Below are 27,593 nucleotides of genomic sequence, written 5' to 3' on the forward strand. Positions count from 1 at the left end.
GAGACACTCAAATCGCATCAAGAAAACAATCTACAATGTGAAAGAATTTCTTAATTTATTTTAGTGTATCCATTTTAAATCTTCTAATGTGAGTCCAAAACAAACATTTCAGCACCCAATAAACACAACTTACTCTTGAATTTCTTTTAATAAAATGTTTAATTCAGTTGATACAGTATTTATTTCATCACAGCAGGCTTGCTAGATTGTGTTTTTACTTGAATATAGATGATGAGGAGGGTCATTTTGCAGTTGCATTAAATGTAGAAGAGATATTTGAAGGCGACATTTGATGTATCTAGTGTGATGTGACTGTAAACAACCCGGAGACTGAAGAGTGGTTTTTCATACCGATTTACTTATAATCCAAAATTCTATGACTCTGAATTGAATTGCTTTTTCGCAAACACACATTTGGACTTGTCTTCCACCCCTCGTGGATTAAAGTGCTGCAGAGAAACATACTGATACAATTTAATGACCATTCAAAGACGTGAAGACCATCGCATTGGACCGGATTGCACTGAACAATAAAAACAAAAAAGGATTTTAACGCAGAGCATCGATTTAAAAATAAAAAGCTCTGAGTGCTTAAACTTGGATTGTAGTGACCACAGCTCTGTCACAGACTAACACTTTAGCACGCAGTTGTTTCTGTTAAGTAGATCCTAGTTTGTACCCTGAGGCACACCTACTTTTAATAATTTTCCATTTTGAAAAAAAAACGCTGATACACTTTCAGATAGAGTTGGATGAGAAGATGAATACCACTCATCATCGGTCTGTTAAAATAAAAAGCTAAAGCCAGAAGCTAGTTAGCTTAGCTTAGCACAAAGACTGGAAACAAAGGGAAACAGCTAGCCAGACTAAGCAATAAAGTCTATCTACCAACATGTTTTATTATTATTTATGTTTCTTTAATCTGTACAAATATGAGAGAGTTTAAGGATGCTGGTAGGCAGATTATGTTCTCCTCAAACTGAGGCAGGCTAGCAGTTCCCCCCATTTCCAGTCTTTATGCTAAGCTAAGCTAACTTGCTGCTTGCTGTAACTTCTTAGTTCACAGACAGACATGTGATTGATATTGATCTTCTCATGTTACACACTAAAAATCGAATTTCGCAAAATGTTGAACTGTTCCTTTAAGCAATCAGATCAAATCCATCTAATTATAAAAAACATTGTGGAAGCTAAAGACTCTTAACTGCAGCTTCACTGTGACTTTTGATCCGACACGTTTCAGGTTTAAAGTCAGAAGCAAAACAAAGCAAAACTCTAAAAAAGGTCCATTAATTAGCTGTTCTGGAGCTTTCTATGGATAAGAAGTCTGTAAAGAGCTCAGAAAAATGGAAATTTTAACATTTATTATCCCATGACAACTGGGTGAATCTAAAATATTGGGGCAAATATCAAGATATTTTTGACCACATACCTCGGTTTTGATATTGCAACAATATTGTGGGGTTGAACATAGGTGCTTTATCAAAATTATACAATTACATTTTTGATAAATAATCATCAGTAATGTGGGTATAATAAATTATTAAATATAAATAATACAAAAGCTAGAACAGTCTCGTGAGTTGAGAAAATCACAACACTTTGCTGTAATGCAGCTTTTAAAACCAAGAAGAGACACTTGTAGCATATAACATTATTGAGGTATCAAAATTCCGAGACGATATCTAGTCTAATATCACGATATTGATGTAATATAAATATATTGCCCAGCCCTACTCAATATTCTTAGGAAGACCATGTGATGCAATCAAAAGCTCCAGAACAGCTAATAAATGGACCCTGTGGTGGATCAACATAGATCCTTCTTCCACCCCAAAACAAGAATATGACATTTATTTCTACTTTTACTTTTAGATTTATGTTAAAAACAGATTTAAAAATCAAACTACAAAGATTAGTTTTATTGCCAAAACAACGAGTCGATTAATTGGTTAGCTAAATGGCAGATAAAATATATTCAGCAGCAATTTTGATAACGAATTAGTAGTTTTAAGAAACTTTGAAAGAAGAATTGCCAAAAGTGCTCCTTTTTGGGTTGAGGATTTGCTACGTTTTATATCTCTGTAAACTGAATTTATTTAAATGTTGGACTGTTGGTCAGAGGAAACATGACGTGTTTAGACGTCTCCTGGTTTTCTGGAAAATCTATATTCTGACATTTTATAGACTAACAAATAACAAAAAAAGAATAATTAGTTGCTTATTTAGGGAAATTTCTGTAATGCCAATAACAACGTGAAAACATCCTGTGTGCTAAAGCGTTAAAATCCTCAGACAGAGCTTTATACATACAGATTATCTGGTATGTATGATTATATCACACACAATAATTCAACAAAAATAAACATTCATATTTCCATAGGCACAAGGATCCATATGGCACAATAAAATAATATAATCTCAGCTCAATGACGACAACAGATATTAAAATACAACAGAATTAAAACAAAAGCAAAACACTTTAAAATAACAGGAATCAAAACAATAAGGGTCTGAAATTAACCCTAAATGGACGTCTCGTGACGGTAAACTGTAACAATGTTAAAGTCACCAGTGTTGTTTAACAAAGTAAACTCCCAACATGACGGATTTCCTTCCTTCAGGTGATTTTAATGTGAAACTTGCTGCAGAGAGATCCATTTATTGATTTTAAATCATCCCGAGGTGATGCATAAATAGATAAAAGAGAAACACATCTAATCTGAACTAAATTCAGTTCGGTTCGATGTCTTTAATATCTGGCTGGTTGGGGAGAGTTAAAAACTGCGTCTCCCTTATATTTTGTCATGTAGTTTTATTCCCTGCTTTTCTCTTATCTATGGATATTTTGTTTTTTTATACTCTTACATTATTATGGGTGTGTTTGCATCAATGCACCTTACCATGATTTATAATAAACTTCAATCCAGTAACACTAAAACCCCAATCAAGTTTCCACACTGTGAGAAAAAAATTGTCTAAAAGTGTGCTTCCTGGTCATTTTAAGAAAAGCTGGCTTTATAAAAGCGTGCAGACTGACAGAACTGAATCAGCGTTGCTTTCATTGACTACATTATCAGAAACTCAAACCCAAAGAAGCAGAATAAACAAAGATGGATGCTTTGAAAAGCTGTGTCTAACCTCTGATGCACATTTGATTACTAGTGCAACCACTGTTCAATACAAACCCTGCAAACAACTTCAAATTAGCACACAACTATGAATTAATGAAGTAAAACTAAAAGGTGACTAATGGATTTTCTCTCTGTAGCAAGTTTCTGCAAGTACATTTTTAAGAGAAATTACTGAAACCAGCAGGAAAAAAGGAACCCTTAAAACATGATTGATGACTTGCAAAGTTAATAGCAGTTAATGGGCCGAAACAAAACATGCAAAAGCAGCAGTGCGGGTCATATAAGTGGAATAATAAGAATGTACTGTGGTGCAAAGAAGCTAAATCATTAAAATCTTAGATATCTGTGAAGAAGCTAAAAATAAAAAAAGGTATTTCAGATTAATTTCAGACCCTAAATACAATCAGAGCTGAGCGGCTCGTCGCTGTGGATCCAAGTTGCTCTGATGTACGACAGAACAGTAACTCTGTCTTACAGACTTTCATACCAAAAGTGCAGGTTTGACATCGCGTAGAGCAAAGCCATTATTTCAAACAGAGAGAGCAGCTGCACCATCCATAGCACAGACCATTAGCACTCGCTACCTTTATTTTCTGCCATGTTTAGCAGCCAAAGTTAATGTGAGGCAGAAGTTACAGTTTCACTAGAGGGAAGAATGGTGGTAAACTTCATTTTGTGCAGTTTTGCCTCTCCAGCTCTACCAGGACTTGAGTAAGAATTATAGTGTGAGTTATACTTCGATTGTTTACATAGCATTAGTGGAGTTTCCATCAAAATGTGGGACAAGTTTTAACCAAATTCCAGATAAAAACGGCTTAAGAAAATGTTTATAAATGTGCCTTTCCATCCAATATCATTATGTGAATATTGGGTGCATTAAGATCAACAGTTTGCAGTGCTAATTCTCCTTAAATTGTGGAGATCAATGTGGAAGACATGATGAAAGTATGACATTTATGTTTGTTTCATGTATTCATTTAAAGGAAGATTTTAATTTCCATTTTGATTTCCTACTTTTTGAGAAGTTCCATTTAGCCTAATATGCACAAATTGAAAGTGCCCCAAAAAATAGGTGGATGGAAACAAACTTCTTGCAGTTTGTAGCATTGATGTTAGTTGTTGATTATGTGCTGCTCTATTGTTTTGTGCTCTTTCTTGTACAAACTATTTGCATGCTTGGTCTGAAACAGCCGTAGAGTTGTTCAGAATGAACCAACAACTGACCAATCAGGACGCCTCATGCTTACAGAGCTGAACACTGGAGTTTCTTTATACGTTCCTCACTGGGATGAAAACCTTAGAGGATCCATGTCACGGTTTTAACGTGACATGGATCCTCTAATCTCTAACCGATGAGCTAATGGCACAAAATGCAGCAAAGTCGAATTAATCTCTCACTCTGGTTCAGACCAAACGTGACGTTAAGACAGATACACGGCAGCAAACGACCATCTTATCAAGAGTATTTTCTTAAAAAATGTGAAAATAATCCTCCATGTTATATTTGTCTTTAGTCTAATACAGCGACCTGCCTTATTTTTCTTGTTTCGAGATGCAGACTAATATCTAGAAAATGTATGTTTTTATGTCAAAAATGACTTTATTGATTTGAGTGATTGAGTCGTTTTTCGTCACCGATGTCCTGCAATGAAAAAAGTCTATGTGCAGGTCTGGAGGCTACATGTCATGAGATGATTTCAAAAGAGGGAAAGCTGGAGTTTGGATCAGTCTCAGGACAGTGATATCAGTGTCAGAGCACTGATATTAACGTCTGTTTGGATCCAGGAAATTCAACTTCATCATCCAGCGGGATGAAGCATCCACAGTGGCTCCAAAACCTAAAAAAATTCAAACATTCAAACGCCACTTTGACGAGCAGAAAAGAAGCTGCAGGTCAACCAGAAAAAAACTCCCCAGACTCAGTTTGAACGTTGAGCCTGGTGGTCGTGTCTTCTTGTGACGAAGAAGTCACAGAGGACAAACCTTCAGGGGCCTCGGACTGTCCAGAGTTTATGAAAGAGCCGACTGAGGCGGCCATTTCCCCCCCCCACCTCTTTCCAACCACAGCAACAGATTTAAAAATAAAATTAAAAGCAGAAATAAGCAGAAATAGCAATAAAAAATAAAATGGTACTTGGAATTTTCTTTTTTTTGTTAGCGATTCCTTTTCACATCTCAGGGAGCGACGAAGCGAACCGGTCCCGATACCACAGTGCAGAACCAGCAGGTCGGTCGTGTCGCCGTAGTGACGTTTTTTCCTGGTCGAGGTCAGGTGGCGGCGGTCAGCGGGGGTCAGATGATGGGTTTGCTGCGGTCGACGATCTCGGCCTTCTTCAGTTTGCCCTTACTGAAGGCCTGGATGGAGCTCAGCAAGGCGGTGCGACCTCCTCCCGCTGCGTCAGAGGAGGACAGAGGAGGAGGAGGGCAGGAGGAAGAGTTCAGCATAGGAGGAGGAGGAGGAGGAGGAGGAGGGGGAGGAGCAGTCAGGGCTCCTGGATGAATGAGAGAATGAAAGAAAAGAGTGTTAGAAAACAACACAGCTGGTTTATGGCGACATCCAGTTTCCCCAGGAGCTGGTTCCACAAAGATAAACTGGTCTACTGGTTCATTCTGGTCTTTGTTTTACTCTTGTTTAAAGAGAGTTAAAGAGTCACATTAAACTCTCATTAATCTCTTAATTAGTGTACAAACCTGTTCACTGACAGTAGTTTTATTAGAGACTATAAAATTGTTAGAAAATGGTTTTGCATTACTTTTTATTAAGGCACTCTTTATGTTATCTTTTTGTTTACTAATGCTTTATAGATCAGTTAAAAGCCATGAATAAGAACCCCTTTGGGGTTATTAAATATATACCTCCATTGATCATTTTTAGTCACATTATTAAAATGTTTTTCTTTTTCAAACGAGTAAAAAAGTTATCGAGTCATCTGCAGTTATCAATGTTCATAAATGGGCATTTTTGACAACCTAGAAACCCAAACAGTGGCCTCTATTTGTTTACATTTTTAGCAAAATTGGCATCATTAAAACTACACAGAATTAGAAGTATGTTTTTTAAATATATTCATGATTGTTCAGACAACAAGGATAACCTTGATACTGAAGAAAACTTAAAAACTCAGTTTGAAAACCTAATATATTTTTTACTTATCCCTTATTAATTGGTGAGAAGCCATAAATTACAACAGTTACTGAAGCTAATAGTTACCCAATAGTTATCTATGAACCCTTTATAAAAGGGTGACATAATAGATTGCTGTACCACTATCTTTGTGAAACCAGCACCTCCAGGTCAGCGTCCAGGCTGAACTCAACCCACCATCAGTTTCACTTCACATGTTGGTCAGAAACTAAAAAGCTCGATTTAAGAATACGGCGTAAAACAGCCAAGTGGTTCCTAAAGTAAATACGTAAATAAAATAAAACAGATACAGTCATCTGTTAGAAATTGTACTTCTGTTTTTCGTTATGTGTGAAAGCTCTAAAAACTACAGTACCCATAAGCCTCAGTAGCCGTTGCTATGGAGACAAAGAGTTCTAGAATATTCAGATCCAACGAGACTCAACCTCTTAACAGAATCTGAAGCTCTCCGATTTGACGATTCGTACAGCAGAGGCCTCTGGGACTTGTAGTTCTTTCTCTAGTTTTTTGTGGCTTCACAGCTCTTGTTGTCTTTCTACTAAAGGAGCTACTGGCTCCGTGTTTTCAGACCACTTTTCTACTCGTCAGGATCACTTCGATCAACAGAGTGAACTGATGGTGAATTGAACCTCAACCTGGTACATTCTCTTGCAGCTGCGCCATTTTGCATCCCAAACTGAATAAAACCCAGGGATTATGGGCAGGGAGGCAAAATGTGTGGGTGAAGCAGAGGCCAAAAGCTGCGACTTGAGTCCACAGACTGCACCTTCTGTTTGACTACACGTAGGTTTATCTGCAAGGTAATGAAAGTACATCCGTCAGTCCGACAGATGGTAACCACACCTGGAAAAACCTGTCACTGCAGGAGGCAATCAGCATGTTTGAAGATGATTTTATCAATTGGAATAACCTGTTTTTGACTGAGCAGAACAGGGAAACACTTAAGAAGTTAGATTTTTGATTATTTAATCCTTAATTTATTCATAATGTAACAATGCCTGCAGGGGCGACTGATTATCTCCAGGAGGGCTGTGGAACAAACTCACTTTCATTACATTTAGCAGCCACAGTGACCTTTATTGTTTTTTCTATGTAATATTCAGATGACTCTTCAGTCACGTCCACAGTTACACTTCCAGTGAGACATCAGTCTTCAGATGTGTCGTGTGTAATTTAATCAGATTATTGTAATCAATTAAAGTGATTAAATGTGAAATCTGTGATCAGCTCTGTGATCACAGGCCGGCACAATTACTACAGACTAAGGCAAGCTGTGTCCGAAGTACGAAAATGGTCCATGCTGTGAGAAAAAAAAATGTTGACAGTGATCAATTATCTGCAGCCTGTTTTTAAGTCTCTGCAAGAAAAAATAAAACCTGCCAGTGTAAAGAAACCAAAATGGATCTTGTTCTTTCAAGATGGTTAAAGACAAGGTATTATCTGAATATTAAACAAAACAAATGAAAATCCTTATAATAGATTTCCTGAGGGGTTTGGTCGACGGCAGAGCAGCTCTATAAGACTGGGAGGGAAAACAAATTGATATTTCCACGGCTAATAGCAACGGATCCGAGTTATTCGAATGTTCGAAGATCTGACCCGTCCTCACTGTTACACCCCCGTCCCAAACACCGGAGCAGACGAAACAAACAAAACAGATAGACACACAGACATGCTGCAGTTGACCAGGCAGACAGACAGAACGGACAGATCACAATCTCCAATGAGAACATCGGGTCTGAATCAGGGAGGAGTCTGTCTGTGAGGTTTGGAGATCATTGCAGATTGTGAGGTTTTTTTTTTATAAAGATGTGCGTACACCCTCCTCCAGGCAAACAGAGACTCGTTTATACTTCAGATATCATCAGTGACGGACTCTCAATCACTGATTTCTACGTTTAAGCGATGCGGGGCATTATGAGAGGAAGTAGAACTGTGCTACATAGTTTGTCCACCAGAGAGCACTGAAGGTTTATTTTTATCCTGTAGAATGTCCCGCTCAGTATTTATCTTGAAACACAGAAAAAAAAAAATCAAAAAGGAAGAAGTATTGATGTATTTATGCAAGACTAGAATCACCGCCTCTCGGTTGTATGCTTTGGTCAACCACTCATGTTGTAGTTTACATCTATGTATGTCCAAAATATCATCACTTCATCATTTAATGGGGGCGGCTGTGGCGTAGTGGAGAGCAAGGTAGTTCTCCAATCAGAGGGTCGGTGGTTCAATACCCGGCTTCGGCAGTCGATGTGTCCTTGGGCAAGACACTTAACCCCAAGTTGATGTGTAATATACTACTGATTGTAAGTCGCTTTGGATAAAAGCATCTGCTAAATGACTGTAATGTAAATGTAATGTAATCCTTTTAGACATGTGTCTAAAGTTGTCATAATTACGGTAATAATTTTAGAGTTTGTGCCAAAACGTCTAGGTCAGTAAACTCCGGGTCTGAAATGTGAGGCCAATGCGGAAGTTTCTAAAACGTGCATTCTTTCTTATAGCCAGCAGGGGGCGACTCCTCTGATTGTATAGAAGTCTATGAGAAAATGACTACTTCTCTCTTGATTTATTCCCTCAGTAAACATTGTAAACATGAGTTTATGGTCTCAATCTCTAGTTTCAAGTCCTTTTCAATACAGCATGATGTTCCTTTAGTAAACTTTGGTCCATTTAGAGTCAAACAGACCATAAAGCGGAGTATTCTTGAGGGCGGGGCTGCATTGTGATTGACAGGTTGCTAATGCTAAAAGAGAGGTAACGGCGTAATGCCTTCTCACACATATGTGGCAAGCGCTAGAGCATTAAAATAATAGAAATACTATTGACTGATATGTTGTTCCGATTTTTGAATTCCCAAATATCAACATCAGCCGAAAGAAATCCAGTATTGGTCGGGCCATATTGAGACAGTTTTTATAAAGTCCTTTTTACTGAAACATAAGTTTCCACAAGATCTCTGTGTCCAGGAGATTGCTGGGAATTCAGGGTGTACGACAGCTTTTAAAAACCACTAGTGACCTTCATCATCATCATCATAATCATCGGCATTATAAATCGTTTACTTTACCCAACCACACGGTCAGAATGGAGCATGCTCTATGGTGGAGACGGCACAGGAAAGAGAGAGAGGGAGATGACAGTTATCTGTTCAGTGGACCAATCAGTATTTACACAGTATCTCCAGGACAAAGAGGAGAGAAGAGAAGAAGGAGAGGAAATGAGAAGAGAAGGAAAGGAAATACAAAGAGGAAATAACAAGAGGAAGAGAGGAAATAACAAGAGGAAGAGAGGACACGAGGAGTAGGAGAGGAAATAGGAAGAGGAGGTGAGGAAATAAGAAGCGGAGAGGAAATAAGCAGAAGAAGGAGATGAAATGAGAAGATGAGGAGAGGAAATATAAAGAGGAAATAAGAAGAGCAGAGGAAAGAAGAAGAGGAAGAGAGGAAATAACAAGAGGAAGAGAGTTAATAAGAGGAGGAAGAGAGGAAATAAGAGGAAGAGGAGAGGAAAGAAGTAGAGGAGATGAGAAAACAAGAAGTGGAGAGGAAATAAGCAGAAGAACCGAGGAAATAAGAGGAGTAGGAGAGGAAATAGGAAGAGGAGGTGAGGAAATAAGCAGAAGAAGGAGATGCAATGAGAAGATGAGGAGAGGAAATATAAAGAGGAAATAAGAAGAGCAGAGGAAAGAAGAAGAGGAAGAGAGGAATTAACAAGAGGAAGAGAGTTAATAAGAGGAGGAAGAGAGGAAATAAGAGGAAGAGGAGAGGAAAGAAGAAGAGGAGATGAGAAAAAAAGAAGCGGAGAGGAAAGAAGAGGAGGAGACAGACAGTTATATCAGGGAAGGAAACTGATGCCCCATTCGTGTCAACGTGTTTTGAAACTTTGGTGACATTCTGTATTTTTTATATCGTCAATAAATCCCTTGAAAAAGGCCTAAACCAACTAAATATTTATCCATTTAATAAATATATTTTTGTATTTAACTGTGCCACAAACAGTGATCAAGAAGTACTCAGATCTGTTCTTTAAGTAAAAATAGCAATACTCTGTTTCAAGTTAAAGTCCCACATTCAAACGTAACTTTAATAAAATTACAAAAACTACTTCCATCAAGTTTTTATTGTGTAGAATGGCGAATTTCATGATCATATATATTGTGTCATTGAATTATAATATTTGATGAATTAATGTCTTCATCACTTTAACGTTGCAGCTGATGAAGTTGGAGATAATGTTAACTACTTAACATACTAACTGGTACCTATAGTAAGTGAGTAAGACACACTGGAACCAGGTCATCACATGACGAGAGAAGAGGTAAAGAGACAGAGAGACAGACAGACAGACAGATTAAATGATTAGTCTTCATATTCACGCATGCAAATCTCAGATGAAAATTGAGGGAAGAAGTTCAGGGTTAACGATAACGATTCTGTTATTGATCTGAGCAGCGTGATGAGACCCCACACACCAGAGCTACAGCAGGTTCTCACCACAGTCTGTCCGGTGCTTTCCACAACAGAGAGACAGACAGAGGGGAAGACAGACGGACGTACAGTTGAACATACAGATGGGACGACAGAAAGACAGATGAGAGGACAGACAGACCTACGGTTGAACTGATGGATGGGATTACAGACAGACTGAGGGCAGACAGACGTACAGTTGAATAGACAAATGAGAGGACAGACAGACAGACAAACAGATTTAGGATAGAAAGACAGACAGTTGAACAGACAGATTAGAGGAAAGTCAAACAGACAGACAGATTTAGGACAGACAGACAGTTAAAACAGACTGATGGAACGACAGAGACAGACAGATGAGAGGACAGACTGCCAGACAGACAGACAGATAGATGAGAGGACAGACAGTTTAACAGACTGATGAGAGGACAGACTGCCAGACAGACAGACAGACAGACGGATAGATGAGAGGACAGACAGTTTAACAGACTGATGAGAGGACAGACAAACAGACAGACAGTTAACAGATAGACAGACAGATTTAGGATGAACAGACAGTTAACAGACAGACAGACAGACAGACAGACAGACAGACAGACAGACAGACAGGGCCTACCTGTGGTGGATGGGGGGTGGGGGAGGAGGGGCATGTGGGAGGGGAACTGGCTCCAGAACCTGAAGACAAACAGAAAAACAGACTTATTTATTGACCGTCAGAAACTTTCTTATTAAAGAAGAAAACGGTTGCTAAACAACACATGCTTGCCAAGAAATGATGCAATGTGGAAACCTGTCCACAGTCTGCTCCAAGATTAAGTTTGAAGACGTTGTGCAGACGGTTAAAAACGGCGAACTGCCCAACTAACCCAATAACATCGAACTCAGACTGGGGCTGTATCAAAGGTCTACAAATGTTTACATCTGAAGCTTCTACGAGGTTTGAATGTCTGACATCATACTCTATGATGTCATCACCCTAACAAAATGTGAAAATTATGACTTTGTGTCATTGTGGTTATGTAAATGGAATTTATGCTGCTGTTAGATTGCTGCTAGACCGCCTCGTGTGCATGCTTCCCTTTGTGTTTTTTAGAAGTTAAACACCAACAAATATGGATTGACACAAAACGTTCATTAGATAAAAACACGGTAAGAATTTTAGAAATTATTATATCTAGAGTTTTTCAGTAAATTTTTAATTTTGGACTGAGACAATTACAGAGATGAAGGCTTGAGCACCAACTAGCTCGCTGTGTGTGTGAGAGAGAGAGAGAAGGTGATTTTTCTGTAAAAACCATTGTTATTTAGCTAATAAGATACCTCCCTTTACATTATTGTTGGACCTGTTTTGCATTGCTGTAAGTTCTGTCGGACTAACCAAATAAATAAATAAATATCTAATAAAACAAAATTAACTATTCAGCTGTTCAAAACAATACCCACCAGGCCAATTAATTCGCCTTAGCTAGCTTTGCTAAAGACAAGAGAGGCTTAAGCTTGCTAACTAACAAACTCACTGAGGTTAAACCTTTGTCGAAGGTTTGTACCAGCAGTGACCTACCAGAGTTATTGTTGTTTCTGACTGAGACGTCTTCTTCATTTTCATAAGCCGACTGTCTGGACTTCTGAAAAGACAAAAACAGAGCATTACATTAGTTAATTGAAACGATACACTTAAGCTAACAAGCACCATTTACACGAAATATACTACTTCTTGTCTACTTGTAGAGTTGAGGTCTACCCCTCACCTCTGTTCCTCTAACCTCAAACAGACATACACATTTAATGTTTGTATTTCATTTGTAGTCTTCTAAACAGTTGAAATGTGATCTTGTAGGTTTCTAAACAAAGACGTATCCCAGGAGCCTTAGCCACAGAGGTAGTTGAAAGCTTTCAAGCAACCAGGAAAGATGTTTGTTCATGATGACGATTGGATGTCATGAAGTTTCTTTCTACTGTCGTGTGTGTGAGACTCTGTCGCCTACCTTCCTCGCCAGAGTCTTCCTCCTCTTCTTCTCCTCCTCTGAGCCGTGGTGAGACTTTGCTCTGGTCAGCCTCCTGTGCTGATGGAGCTTCAATCAAACAAACATATAAAACATTATCCTCCTTACAAACAGCGAACTTCATATCGAACACCTTCAAGCTGCATAACGCAACTTTTGCTACAAAACTTGCAATACAAAGTGCTGACATCACTGCTAAAGAGCAGAATCAAGATGCTTTCACCAGATGTTATGTCCTTAAAAAAAGTCAGCATATAAAATACAATGAATTTATGGTACTAAAGTGCTTTTGAATTCATGGCATAAATTTAATCAGTACATCAAAGTGACATTTTTGTCCGCATGACAGTTCATCAGAACATACGAATAAATCGAATAAATGTCTTAAGGGAACAAACTGTGTGTGAAAAAATCTAATTATAGATACTGAGTTCCTCTCCGACACAGCTGCATAAGAAATGCTGAATGTGCGTCTTTCTCGCTTCAGAACCTTGGCATTTCCATTTGAGCTGATATGTTATTAAGTGGTAAACATTCACAAATAAGTTTGTTCGAACAAGTTCATTCAACCTGTTTCTTTTTTGGAGTCCCAAGTTGGTCAATTTGTCTGTTTCTAGAAATAAGAAATTCAAATTTTCGGGAAAAGTGTGGAAGTCTCTGACACACAAAATCACAAAGCTCTCCAATGTTCTTTCATGGAATATTGTTTGCATATATTCTTGCTTTAAACTACATGGTGAAATAATACAAGCAGCAGAGAATGACAGTGATAAGAGATTTATGACAGGAAAAAGCTTCATAAAACACTATAAAGTCTACAACTTTATGGACCGCTTCAGTTAGCCTGCTAGCCATGCATCTCATTAATTTAAGACATTAGATGACATGAAAGTAGCTGCTGAGTGTCAAATTGCTTTCACTTTATGGTTCTAAAGAGAAGATGTGAGGTTTCAGTGCCGTATGTTCCTGGAGTCGGCATTCTGTGGCCATTACAGGAAGAGCAGTTTAAAATAATCCGACATTAATGTCAGCACACTGTGTTTGTGTTTGTGTTTGCAACATGAAAAGGTTGTGGGAAATGATGTTGCAAGGTTTTTCCACAGTCTTTTCTGTTGCAATAGGCTGCTCTCTGCGGCAAGCACTGTGTGCACCTTGTCTAGCAGGTCACGGATTTAAATACAGACATTTGGGGGAAATTGTTGATGGAGCCTTGAGGAAAGGACATGTTCTCCCAAAAGTCTCCAGTAGAGAAAATAAAAACAAATGACTTAAAAGATGTTAAATGAGTGTCGTGACCCACCACTCTCTGCTCCTCCTGCAGCCTCTTCTCCAGACTCTCCTTCGCCGTCTTCAGTGCCTCTTTTAGCCTGCTGGGAACCTGCAGGAGAGGAGGGAGATTATGAGATCTGCTTCATCTTTGTTGTTTTTTTTTTGCTTTTATCAAAATAAATATTCTGGAGCTAAAGTTCTCACGGACAAACTTTTGTAGTAGAAATATATCAGACTAAGCCTCTCACCTTGATCTGGAGTTTTTCTGAGTGTTGGAGCTGAACGTCACTGAACAGCCTGCAAAACACAAAAAGGGGCTCATCACCAACAAAACAAGAGGGCAAACTGATTCCTGCCATGTCCTATATTAAATTCCCCACTTCGGTTTGTGGAGCGCTGCATGGAAAAAAAGATAATGGGATTTTTCTGTCAGATTTAGGATTATTGCAGAAAATAAACTCTGGGAAACAATTATGATACTTAGACTTTTTGTTCAGCAAGACAATCAATGCCTTTTTTAAAAGACATGTAAAATCTTCAAAGTTCAGAAGAGGGCTGTTTACTGACGTATCTTATATCGTAGAACAAAATGTTGAAATCTCTTAAGCTTGTTTTAACCACAGTCCTTATTTCAGGCATCGAACCAAAAACACAAATTAAAATCAAACGTTGACCTTGAGATGATGGAACCAGGAGTGAAAAAATGCTGACTCATTTCTATGTTTTCGGACTGCAGCACTCTATTAAAGGGAATCCTTTCTCATATACATAAACCTGGGGACCGTCTTTTCTTGTATGGATGCATGATACAATAAATAACATCAAAAGTCTCTTACTTAACAGACAATCACACTGGTCCCAGTCTGTAGTGTTCATCGCAACATGGGCAGATAACTAAACTTCTGCCAATACAGGACTATAAACTATAATTTGAGCTTTTGTTTGAATGGAGAGGCTACACTGAAGAGGAAATGGTGGCTTAAATAGCCAACATCATGACAACGTGTGTGTTCATAGACTGAATGAGCATCAGCGCTCAATGAAAACAGCAGGACAGAGGCGGAGTCAGGTGAACTCACGGTGTCTGGATGAGCTGCGACACGGTTGGCATCCCGCTCTTACAGGCTTCTGTGGACAAAATGGACTGCAGCACTGAAACTGAACACACACACACAAACAACACACAACACACACACACACACACACAACACACAACACACACACACACACTAAATCAACAGAGCACATTGGACCATTTATGTAAACTGAATTTTTCCAGTCCAGAGGTCAGAACGTCTGGAGGTACAAAAGGACTCGTGACAGCATCTCTGTGTGTGTACATATTAGAGTGTGTGTGTGTGTGTGTGTGTGTGTGTGTAAATATACTGACCCACAGCGGTGTAGGGGACATCGGGGTATTGATCGAAAGGGACGCTGTCCGGCGGTCGACCGTACGTCATCTCGTAGAGTAAATGTCCAAAGCAGAAGACGTCGATGCTCTCTGTGGTCTGCAGATACACAAGTAGTACTTAGATACACTAACCTTCAATAACAAGGTATTTAAGTACATGTACAGGATCACAATCTGAAGATACAAATATGTTGTTCTCTGGAACAACTGGAAGCTATCTTTTGTTATTGAGCCCATTAATCCAGCCAATAAAAGCATAAACTATGTGCTAATTCAACACATTTATCTAATCTTGTTATTTAACATAACAGATACAAATATTTAAATGTAAGCAGATTAACAAAAAACAAGGAAAACAAATTAAGACAGATAGCACTGTATTTTTTTTTATGTGTGTTACTTTGATGGAAAGGATTTTATGTGAAGTTTTCTGAAAACATAAATCCCCCAATATTTTCCATTTTCAGTGTTTACGTACGTTGATCTTCCTGAGTTGGGTGAAGGCCGGTCGCAGCACCGAGGGAACTCCCAGCATGCCGTTCTCGACATCCATCAGTCGACACACGCCGTCGTCCACAATGACGTTGGACGCGTGCAGGTGACCGTAAAATACACCGCCGTCATGGAGAAGCTTCAGGCCCTGAAGGCAGACACAGAGAGAGACTGTTCTAGTAACAAGTAACATTTTGTGATGTGTGTGTGTGTGTGTGTGTGTGTGTGTGTGTGTGTGTGTGTGTGTGTGTGTGTGTGTGTGTGTGTGTGTGTGAGTATTTATACCTCCAGGATCTGGCGGCCGTACAGTTTGATGTGCTGCAGTTCGAGACCCTGGCTCTTCTTCGGGTTACAGTACTTCTTCAGGTAACTCTCTCTGGGCTTCACCTGGAGGAGAGAGTCAACAATCATTACTGGAACCTTCTACCAAACAACAATGGTGGGATATTACCAAGTATCTACTCAAACACAGGTTTTAGAATAATGAGGAATTTATACTTTACTTGTATTTCAATTTTATGGCACTTTATACTTCTACTCTACTACATGTATTTGATAAATTGTGTTACTTTGTCGATGCTAATATAAAATATAAATACACTAATACATAATATTATATTTTTATAGACTAAGCTACATAGCAGTATATAAAGTAATTCAAATGATCTCCATCCTAACCAGCTGCCACATCAAAGTGGAAATCACATTAATGCATCAATCATTTTAATCCAATAATATAATATGCATTTTTCTGAAATAACCTATTCTGCTAAATTAATAATTTTACTTTTAGTACTTTAAGTATATTTTAATGTCAATACTTTTGTACTTTCACTTTCAGAAAGTGTTGAATGAAGGACTATTTCTACACTGTGGTATTTCATCTTTTACTTAAGTGGTGAATACTCTCAGTACTTCTTCCACCACTGCTGAAAAAGTAGATCCAATGAGTTTTGAGGTTTATCCAGAGTTACAGAGACCATTTTCTGGAAAGGGCCAATATTTCAATGCCGTGACCAATGCAAATTAAAGTTGATTTATCTTTATTGAATTAGATTGGAGGCAGATAAAAGACAACCATCTCAAAATGTGGAAAATCAGATGCTGTTCAGCCGTCCCAAAAGAACACAAACACACACACACACACACACACACACACACACACACACACACACACACACACACACACACACACACACACACACACAGACACACACACAGTGTACCTTACAGATGTGGTCTCTCAGAGAGCCTTTCTCACTGAACGGCCGGATGAGCAGAGCTGAAGACTCACTGGTGCTGGAGAACAACAGCGGACAGAGATACGGATTCTGGAGAGGTGGAGGAGGAAGAGTTTGATTATTTACATTTCATTATTAATTAGAATTAAATGAGTCTCTGCTTTGCTGTGTATCGCTGTCTGTCTGCTATTGATATTTATATTTAAATGGTATGATTTAAAGAGGGATTGAAAGATATCAACACACACGCAATCACACATACACACACTGTGTACGTACAGACAGGCTGGTTAGCAGCTTCATTGCTGACTGCAGGTCTTTGTCGGACAAGAATTTATCAGGACCCAGGTCCACCTACAACACACACACACACAAACAAACAAACACAAACACACAGTTATTTGTTATTTTAAAAATGACAATCTTCTCTCGGTTTTGCTTCTGTAAACCTGAGTTGTACAAATGTTATCAAAGTCATGTACTTTTCAATTAAAAATATTCCCAGATCACATTGTTCCTTTTAAACTCAGACTGCTTTCCATCATGAACTCCCACTTTGATTTTTAAATGTAAATCAGTCACAAAACAGGCAATGAGAATAATTCATGAACTACTGAAGACGCACAATTTGACATCTATGGAGCTCCTTAAAAATAAATTGGAAACAGATGGGAAAAATAACACAGGGAATATTTTCCTCTTAGATATTCCTCAATTCAAAATAGTGCACTGTATGCACTTGTTTCAAGTCGGACTTTCTAAGATTAAAGCTGTTATAGATCCCACATGTGATCGATGCAGGTAGAATCCAGACACTCTGGAAAGTCAAGGAAACTCCCTTCAATCAGCTGAGTAGATTGAAAAATGGAGGAAATACCAGTCACACAGACTTTATTTCTCCATCCACATTTGTTACTTCTGACTGGTGAATTACATTTGATTGAATCCAAATGAAGCTAAATTGAATCTCCACTGTGGGAACTCCCTCAGCACCAGAGACATTCCTGGAAACAACTGGACATTGTCAGAGGGAAGTGAAAGAGGAAACTTTTCTTCTTTTCTCTCTCCAAAGAGAAGTAAGAAATTAGAATTTATTGTGATTCAAGAATTTCATGAGTAAAACTTTTCCATGTGTTGTTGTTGCTCTGAATTCGATCACTTTTCCATAAATAGCCATCCTGCTAAAATGTGTAACACAATTAAATTTCAGTATCAGTATATAACATATATATAATCAGTATATAACAGTATAACACAGTTAAAACGCCGTAAAAAAGGCAAACAATGGAAGCTATATATCCAACATCTTTCCAAGTGTTACCAATGTTGGAAAAAATATATATATATTGAATTTTTGTCACGTCAATCATGGCTTCCTAACTGCGCTGAGGAGCTCAGAATTTAATGTATTTTACAGGATCTGGTTTGAGTGAGCGTTTTATTTGGCGAAAATTTTTAAATGAGACATGCTGAATTGAATGTTTCTGATTGATTATCATAATTTTAAGTTTAGTTTTGGTTGCTTTTTCGTCCTACATGATGTGTTCAAGGACCCTTGGAAAGATGGAAATCTGAAGATTATGACAGTTCTTATAGCTTCTGGCTACAAAAAACAGTGTAGTTTGTCGATTGTTTAAAAGAAAAAAGCCGGACGGAAACGCAATTTTAAACTTTTTTTGATTTATTTTTAAATATATGGGGGTTTTTTGGTAAGCTTTTTGACATATATTAAAAAGAAATCTGGGACAGAATTACATACAAAATTAAAAAAATTCCCACAAGTAAAACATCCATGTTTGAAACAGATTTTCTGAACTCACTATTTAAAGACCCAGATAAAACAAATTCCCATGTTGCACCCATGTATCACAGTTCTGACTGAATATATGAGGAGAGAGAACTGCTCTCCTCAGACTTGTTTCTTTTTAATCACTGAAAATAGATCTCTATTGTACTCACCCAGCTCAGCAGGTACCTCTCTTTGGGCTGCTCTTTGTTTTTGATTAGAAAGTATTTCTTCCTGATCCTCCAGCCTGAAAAAACAAACAGCAGGTCACTTCATTTGATACTCAGCCAATAAGAAGCAAACATCGTTGTTGTCAAACATGTTAACATTATTTAAATATACTGCATCATTATAAAGCAACATTGTGTACCTTTTGAGAGAAAAAGAATACATTTCTACTCTTCAAAGCAATAAAGCAATAAAACGCACCATTGCTAAATTCAATACACTCTGGCACTTTGCAGCTACATTCTTACTTAGTCTGGTCTGACCAGTAGCTTAAAGTAGCGTACTTTATGACTGAAAGAAACATTTGATCACAAAGGAAAAAGTTTGTTGAAGCCCTTGTCATCATTTGGATACAAAGAAGCTAAATGAAGCATCAGCATGTTGTGCTAGCGGTTAGCAATAGCACTGCAAACAGAAAAGCTATACATTTTCAGTCAGGTTCAGAGTCTTACCGTTGTCTTTGAGAGGCTCCAGGACCTCCCACTTCAGGTCCGACCTGAAGAACATGGAGACCTGCTGCAGGGCGATCTCTGTCAGACACAGAGAGAGAAAATATAATTAGTGAAAAAGTAAAAAAATGATGTATTCACTTTTAGAAAATAAAAAAGATAATGGTGATTTCAATTAGCTAATGGTAACAGCATTCTTTGCCTACATAAAACCATAAATGGTCATTGTTTTGACTGTACATGTTCATAAACATATAGCTTTAATTGACCAAACCTAATGTCTGCCACAGTGGCTCTTTATTACCACTAGGGGACACCAAAGTCAGAACTTTTCAGAATTTATTTATGAGTCTTAAAACACTGAATCCTAAACACAATATTTCCAAGGTGGTCCCAATAAACGCTTAAATCTGTTACAGTGGTTTTTAAGTAGTTTTATAAATTCATCCCATCTTTTGCATGCAAAATCTGAATCTGCAAAGCAAATGTAAAAAAAGAATATATTCAGGTTAATGTTGTACGGTAAAAAGTATAATATTATACTTTTTATATATTATATGTGTGTGTGTGTGTGTGTGTGTGTGTGTGTGTGTGTGTGTGTGTGTGTGTATGTATATATATATTATAAAGTATAAAACTTGTACTTAAGTTACTTTCCACCTCTGAATAAGAGAAACTAAATTACATCCCTGAGTGAAGAAGGAACACACCTGTGTAGTTGGCAGAGTAGTTGTTTGGGTCAAGGAACTTCTTGACTGTCAGGGAGCTGGAAAGCAGGGGATGCTGGGTAATTGAGTCCAGAAAGGCCTGCAGTCCTCTCTGCCTCTCTGCTATGAACTCCCTGTCCATGTTTCCAATAAGCTTCTTGGGAGGAAGAGGGAGACTGATGCCACAAACCTGCAGAGAGAGAAAGATGATGTTGTTGTTTTCTTATCACTATTAAATGTATTTTCCTTTAGCCACTGTCATCCTTTCCTGTATATTTCAGCAATGTATTTACATTGAGACAGACTAACAACAGGTTTCCGACAGTTCTGCTGAATGTTGACTGAAGGTCGGGGTCTGACGGGGGGGTCGGGGTCAGTGGGAGACCATGAAAGGAAACGAGCAGGCAAAACCTCAGCAGAAAAAACTGCTAACTTCCTGTTATCCAGGAATGATTTGACCTGAACATAAGACGAGTTACAACCAAGACAATCTGACGTTGACCCCAAAGTCAGATCCGCTCCAGTCCGGTACAATGCAGTTGCATTGATTATAGATTTACTAAAGATCAATATGACCCTGTGCGTCATTGAGAAGATTCTAACCAGAAACGATTCTAATGATTTTGATGCATCAGATGCACCATATCAACAAAGTAAAGCACACTGCCAAATTACCCTGTTAATTCTAGGGGAAAACATTTTTAGATCTGAGCTTTCTTTTGCTTGAAAAAAGCAAATCTAGTTGGAGCAATTTTCACTTGATATCTTAAAAACAAGTCTTCAACAATAGAAAATGATGAGCCAACTTTGAAGTCAGCATCGCACATAGTTCTTTTGACAAAAAAACAATTAACTTGTGAATTTTTGCAAAAAATAAGATCTGTGGCAAAAGCAAGTTCATGATTCTTACACGTTTTGTACAGCAAGAGAATCTTCACAATCAAATGCCACTTTTAATAATTCTGAAGCGTAATTGAAGAAGTAAAAACCTAATTATTTTAACAAGCTACATCTTGACTTCAACGCCACGACAAATAAGCTTGATGTGTTTAATGTCCCCGACAACATCTGTAGTCTCATTTAGCCACTTGTTAAGTAAAAACTACAACATTTTAAGGTGTTGTATTTACTAACAATTTTGTTGTAGAACCAAATGTGAAAGTCTCTTAAGCTTTTGTCAACCACTGAATATATTTCAGCCATCAAACCAAAAACACATCGACTTTGGGACGAGGGAACGCTGACTCATTTCCGGGTTTTAGGACTTTTAGGATTCCTGCAGCACCCTATTCTTGTTTCTAGATGACAAAACTTCACAAATCACCTTGAACCTACAAATCTTAAAGTTAGGAGACGTATGCAGATCATTGAACCACCATGACAGCTGTCACGGTCCAGACGGAAATATCTCATTATCTCTTGGATTGCAGAAGCTTGTGGGAAATCAAGGAATCAATGACACAATCGCAAAACTTTAAGCATATTATAACCAACAGTCACTTAGCGTTTCCCAACAGGAAGGAGATTGGCTAAGACGATGACAGTGTGTGTGGGGCGGCTGTGGCGTAGTGGAGAGCAAGGTAGTTCTCCAATCAGAGGGTCGGTGGTTCGATACCTGGCTTCGGCAGTCGATGTGTCCTTGGGCAAGACACTTAACCCCAAGTTGCTCCTGAAGGCTTGCCATCGGTGTGGACTGGATGTTGCATGAATGTTAGTTAGAGTCTGATGGTGGCACCTTGCATGGTAGCCTGTCATCAGTGTGTGAATGGGTGAATGATATGTAATATACTACTGACTGTAAGTCGCTTTGGATAAAAGCGTCTGCTAAATGACTGTAATGTAATGTAAATGTGCACTTATAGACATTTCAAGGTTACAGGCTGCTGTTTTTTATGTTATTAGTCGAAGAATGATCTTTTCTTAAAACTAATGTCAACTGTAGAGCTCAGCGACCAGAAAAACACTATTTTTCTGTTTGTAGTTTTATCCTTCAGCAGCAGCTTGAATTCATATCAGTCACAAAGAATATTAAATTGTCCACAGAAACTTTTTCATAGCACTGCTGAAGCACGACACACTTCTCTGCTGTTCCATCTGCAAGACCGCTATGTTTTAAAACACTCGCAGTGACTCATAGATGTGAAACTCACCATCAGGTTGGTGTTGAGAACATCAAAGTCACTGTATCGCCGAATCACCTGCAAAACAAACACACACACCAATCACTTACTGACAATACCGCTGTGATTGGTAAATTCATTCTGTCAGTACTTCTGATAAACAAACTGATTGATTGATTGATTGGCATTTCAGAGTAATCATGTTCTTTCATCGGTGAATTCTAATCAGTTAACACCTGATGTTTTGATTGGTGCATTTACCTGCCAGCTATTCTCTAAAGACACGCCCCTCTGGACTCGGACGATGTACTCCTAAGAGACGAGAGAGATCACAACCCATCAAAACAACGAATTAAAATGAACAAAAAAAAAGCAGCAAAATGACAACTTGGTTAGTTTTGGTAAAAGATCATGGATTGGCTTTAAATAACTTTAAAGCCAACGTTATTAACGTTATTCAAGGAAAGGATGTAAATTAAAATAAGTCAATGTTGACGTTATGTTAGAGGAAAAAAGTCATTTTTTAAAGTTATTATAGGATTTTATTTATTTATGAAAAAAGTCATAATAATAGATTTAGAGTTAATAAGTTATGTTAGGATTTTTTTTATATATGAAAAAAGTCATAATTGAATGTACATAAATTCACAGTTTTATGAGAGAAATATATATATTTTTTATATATATTTATATATATATATATATACACATATACAAATATTAAGATAAAGTGCTAATATTTAGAGAAATAAGGTTTAAAAAATAAAGTCATAGCCAGGGGAAAGATCATGTAGTCAAACAGGTTCATATTTCAATGGTGTTTACTTTCAGTTTCTTTTGCAAATAAAGGGTTTCGATAACAGTGACACTGTTTAGTAAGAATCTGTCTGATCATGCTGCAATGGAAAAAAATATGAAAACATCGCTCATTAAATCTAATCCTCTCAGTTCTCTAATAGTCTAATTCCTTCCGACAGACTCTGGTTTCTGTTGTAATCTTGCATTCATTCATGTGAGCTGAGCAGCTTCACAAAGCCCCGGGACGTAAACAACCGTAACATCACTTCCCGTTGACCTGCCGTAACTTAATACAATCTCTAAGAGGATTTCTTTTATCAGTCTTTTCTGAAAGTGTATTAAAAATACCAATTCCATCCAGTTTTTTCCATAGCAGCAGTGTGTGTTTCTTCACTGTAACAATGTCTCCATTATTCATGATATCCACCCTCCATTCTGATCCTTTGCAGTCTGAAAGAGTCGTCACTGTTCAGTTCCTTCTCTCTTTTTATATCGCCTTTTGTTTATTTTTTTTATCTTTGAATTGCCTCGTTGTGTAGAAGGTGCAGCACAAAATAAATCCTGCGTTCATTCCATTCTCATAGCTCTCCACTCGGCCCGAGTCTATAAAGCTGCTGACCTTTGATCTGCAACAGTTTTGTGCTTGTGAAAGCAGTGAAAAACAAACATATCAAACAATAGGGATGCGGCAACTAGATCAGGTGATCCACGCTGAGTACAGTCTTCTTCGTCAGTGTCATATGATTTAGTGTTTTACGGCTGCATTCAATTCAGTCACAGAGAGTTGCACACTCCGTTTTTTAGAGCCACACTAATTCCCTGCCTCATGTTGTTTAACATGTAAATCATCTCAATGAGGTCCAAACAGTGAGCTATAAACAGAAATTGTATCAGCAGATACCGGGAGTTGAAGTATTGGAATTATTTCCCATCCAAAACTATTTGTTGACTATTGTCTTTGGAATAAAACTTGCAAGTTCTGTGTAAGTAATGTTTTTGCCACTGTAAATTGCATTATTTTATTCATTTAATTGAGAGAAACACATGTGTGGAGCCCATTCGACTTCCTTTCTTTCTAGTAAATGACATGTAAACATTTTTAGTTATTACTGTTAGAGGCATATCCTCACATTTCTGCATTATTTTGGAGTTTACTAATGTTGAGAAATCCTGGAAAAGTCATCTGACAGATTCAGCATCAAGGAAACATGTAGTCATTTGGTTCTGAATTACCGGAAAGTGGCAGTTTTGAGTGGACTTAAATAAATTAAACAAAAACACAGTGACTCTGCACAAAAACTACCAATAGGGAGAAATGAAAATATGGTGAAATATGCTTCTGTTTTACAGTACTAGTAAAAAGTTTGGAAACACCTTCTCATTCAACTACTTTGAAGAATCTAAAATATAAAACATATTCTGGTTTGTTGAGCATTTGTTTGTTTACCACATAATTCCATATGTGTTCCTTCATAGTTTGGATGTCTTCAATATTAATCTACAATGTAGAAAAAAATAAAAATAAAAATAAAGAAAAACCATTGAATGAGAAGGTGTGTCCAAACTTTTGACTGGTACTGTATATTTGCAACAACACCAACAATGCCTGTCATTACCAGCTGATCCCGGTCGGACTGTCAACAACAAACCCACCAGGGAGGCATCCATTATCGGACAGACTACACATGTCCTGCTTTATAATTCACATAACATGACTTTAACACTGACAGTCACGTTGTTTATTACTGCATGCATGAGTTCAAAGTACACACTTCAGTGCAAACTAATGAACTTTCCCCCAATGTCATCATATGTATTTTATTTTTGTATTGTGATTTTTAAAAATCAAATATAATATAGGTGGAAGCTTCAAACAAGCCCAGTGGGCTTTCTGCCTCTTCCTGCACTGTAATATAATTTATCAATGTTATGTTTTTTATATTTTTCCAATTGTGCAAATAAACTAAACTAAATGCTGGGAGATGATGCAACGCCAAACTCAGTGCAGAAAACACCAACATTTTAACATTTCCGTTGATTTCAACACATAGCGTTAAATTTGTGACTTCACTTTTACACCTTTCCAGAAAGATCCACTCTCCCTGTTCAATTCGGCATATATAAACAAACAGAAAACACCAGTTATTTGAATGCAATCTCAGCTTTTCCAACCAATGTTTGCAGAAAGCTGTCAATGAGGAGGAATAAAACAAGTAAATTCTTATTTTATTAAAGGGATTTAGAATGTTAAAAGAGAGTAATAGAGATTCAATAAGACAATAATTTTTGCAGATTTGACGGTGCAACATCCCTGTAACCTCCCCCTGTGTATAGATGAGACTGTTATGGTTCATAATATGATATTAAAGCGTTAAATTCGTCTCTTAAGGGGCGTTTGAGGCGCACGCTGCGTCACTGGTTCCATTATCGGAGGTAAAACAAATAAAATTAAAAAATATATATATATAAATGATAATAAAGAAAAGAAAAAAAAAAAATATATATATATATATATATATATATATATATATAAATGATAATAAAGGAGCAAATAAAATAAAATAAAATATATATATATATGTATATATAAATGATAATAAAGAAAGGAGCAAATAAAAGAAAATAAATAAATATAAATATATATATATATAAATAAATGATAATAAAGAAAGGAGCAAATAAAAAAAATATATAAAAAAATAAATATATATATATAAATGATCATAAAGAAAGGAGCAAATAAAATAATAATATATATATATATATAAATAAATGATAATAAAGAAAGGAGCAAATAAAAAAATATATATATATATATATATAAATAAATGATAATAAAGAAAGGAGCAAATAAAAAAAAAAAAATAATATATATATATATAAATAAATGATAATAAAGAAAGGAGCAAATAAAAAAAATAAAAAATATATATAAATGATAATAAAGAAAGGAGCAAATAAAAAATAAAATAAAAAAACATATAAATGATAAATAAAAATGTTTGAGACAGCGTATTCATGTCACAGCATTTAACTGACTCTTAAATCTTAAATTAATGTTGTTGCGCAATCGCTCCACTCAGCTGCCTGGTGTCCGATAACGGAACCAGTGACGCAGCGTGCGGCTCCACCGCCGCTCAAGAGACGAATTAAACGCTTAAACATCACATTATGAACCATAACAGTCTCCTCCACACACTGGGGGAGGTCACGGGGATGTTGCACCGTCAAACCTGCAGGTTTCTGGGGGTCTTTAGAGGCGTGTCGCCCCGGTAAACACTCACCGTGTGGCTCTGCAGGTTCTGGCTGGCTTCGATCGCCGCCGTCACGGGCACCGTGTCGTCCAGCAGCAGGCGGCCGGGAGGCGGCTTCTCCCGCAGAGACATGCCCGGAGGAGAGCCTGGGGGTGAGGAGGTCTGGTCCGAAGCGGTGCGGTCTGTCAGTGAGGAGGAGGAGAAGGAGGAGGAGGAGGAGGAGGAGGAGGAACAACAACAGCCCGAGAGAAGCGGGCTAGCTGTTAGCTTAGCTGTTAGCCTTTACCGTAACCAGGAAGCGCCGCTCTGACGTCAGAGGCGCGTCACTGCCCCCTGGTGGTCGGGAGGAGGAACTGCATATATAAATATATATATATATATAAATGATAATAAAGAAAGGAGCAAATAAAAAAATTATATATATATATATATAAATTATAATAAAGAAAGGAGCAAATAAAAAAATATAAAATAAATATATATATATAATAAATGATAATAAAGGAGCAAATAAAAAATAAAAATAAAAAAAATATATATAAATGATAATAAAGAAAGGAGCAAATAAAAATAAAATAAAAATATATATATATATATATATATATATAAATGATAATAAAGAAAGGAGCAAATAAGAAAAAAAAAAATATATATATATATAAATGATAATAAAGAAAGTAGCAAATAAAATAAAAATATACATATATATAAATGATAATAAAGAAAGGAGCAAATATAAAAATATATATATATATATATATAAATGATAATAAAGAAAGGAGCAAATAAAAAATAAAAAAAATATATATATATATAAATGATAATAAAGAAAGGAGCAAATAAAAAAAAAAAAATAAATATATATAAATGATAATAAAGAAAGGAGCAAATAAAAAAATAAGACTAAAACTTCTTAAAACACATTTTTACAGAATGGCTTTTATGTGATGTCGTCGTTTTATTGTTTAATTTTCATTTGGTCTTAGTATTTTATCTTATATTCGTTTACTATATTTTACCTATTTCACTTGATTTTATTTATTTTGTTCGTTTATTTGATTGTCACTTGTTATTTCATTTTATTTCTTAG

At 37.1% G+C, this 27,593-nt stretch overlaps 1 protein-coding gene across 1 annotated transcript; it reads right to left on the reverse strand.

Moving 5' to 3' along the window:
* Nucleotides 1-126: 126 nt before the first annotated feature.
* pxk (PX domain containing serine/threonine kinase) lies at nucleotides 127-26,823 on the reverse strand. Its single transcript, XM_054617829.1, has 18 exons — nucleotides 26,534-26,823; nucleotides 22,713-22,763; nucleotides 22,482-22,529; nucleotides 20,335-20,521; nucleotides 19,628-19,705; nucleotides 19,121-19,194; nucleotides 17,441-17,515; nucleotides 17,147-17,251; nucleotides 16,206-16,307; nucleotides 15,907-16,068; nucleotides 15,408-15,525; nucleotides 15,097-15,175; nucleotides 14,266-14,314; nucleotides 14,049-14,126; nucleotides 12,731-12,817; nucleotides 12,307-12,370; nucleotides 11,358-11,420; nucleotides 127-5,626 (listed from the first exon to the last, which is right to left on the reverse strand). Exons 1-18 carry the CDS (start codon nucleotides 26,633-26,635, stop codon nucleotides 5,427-5,429), a joined length of 1,722 nt encoding a protein of 573 aa, XP_054473804.1. The 5' UTR covers nucleotides 26,636-26,823; the 3' UTR covers nucleotides 127-5,426.
* Nucleotides 26,824-27,593: the final 770 nt, after the last annotated feature.

This window comes from Anoplopoma fimbria, chromosome 17, assembly GCF_027596085.1.
Source record: "Anoplopoma fimbria isolate UVic2021 breed Golden Eagle Sablefish chromosome 17, Afim_UVic_2022, whole genome shotgun sequence".
Taxonomy (NCBI): Eukaryota; Metazoa; Chordata; class Actinopteri; order Perciformes; family Anoplopomatidae; genus Anoplopoma; species Anoplopoma fimbria.

Excerpts from the sequence above, each read along its gene's own strand:
- pxk (XM_054617829.1), bottom strand. The coding sequence starts at position 26,635 with ATGTCTCTGCGGGAGAAGCCGCCTCCCGGCCGCCTGCTGCTGGACGAC. Across the intron at positions 22,764-26,533 it reads AGAACCTGCAGAGCCACACG|GAGTACATCGTCCGAGTCCA; the intron begins GTGAGTGTTTAC and ends CTCGTCTCTTAG. Across the intron at positions 16,308-17,146 it reads TGAGAGACCACATCTGTAAG|GTGAAGCCCAGAGAGAGTTA; the intron begins GTACACTGTGTG and ends TCTCTCCTCCAG.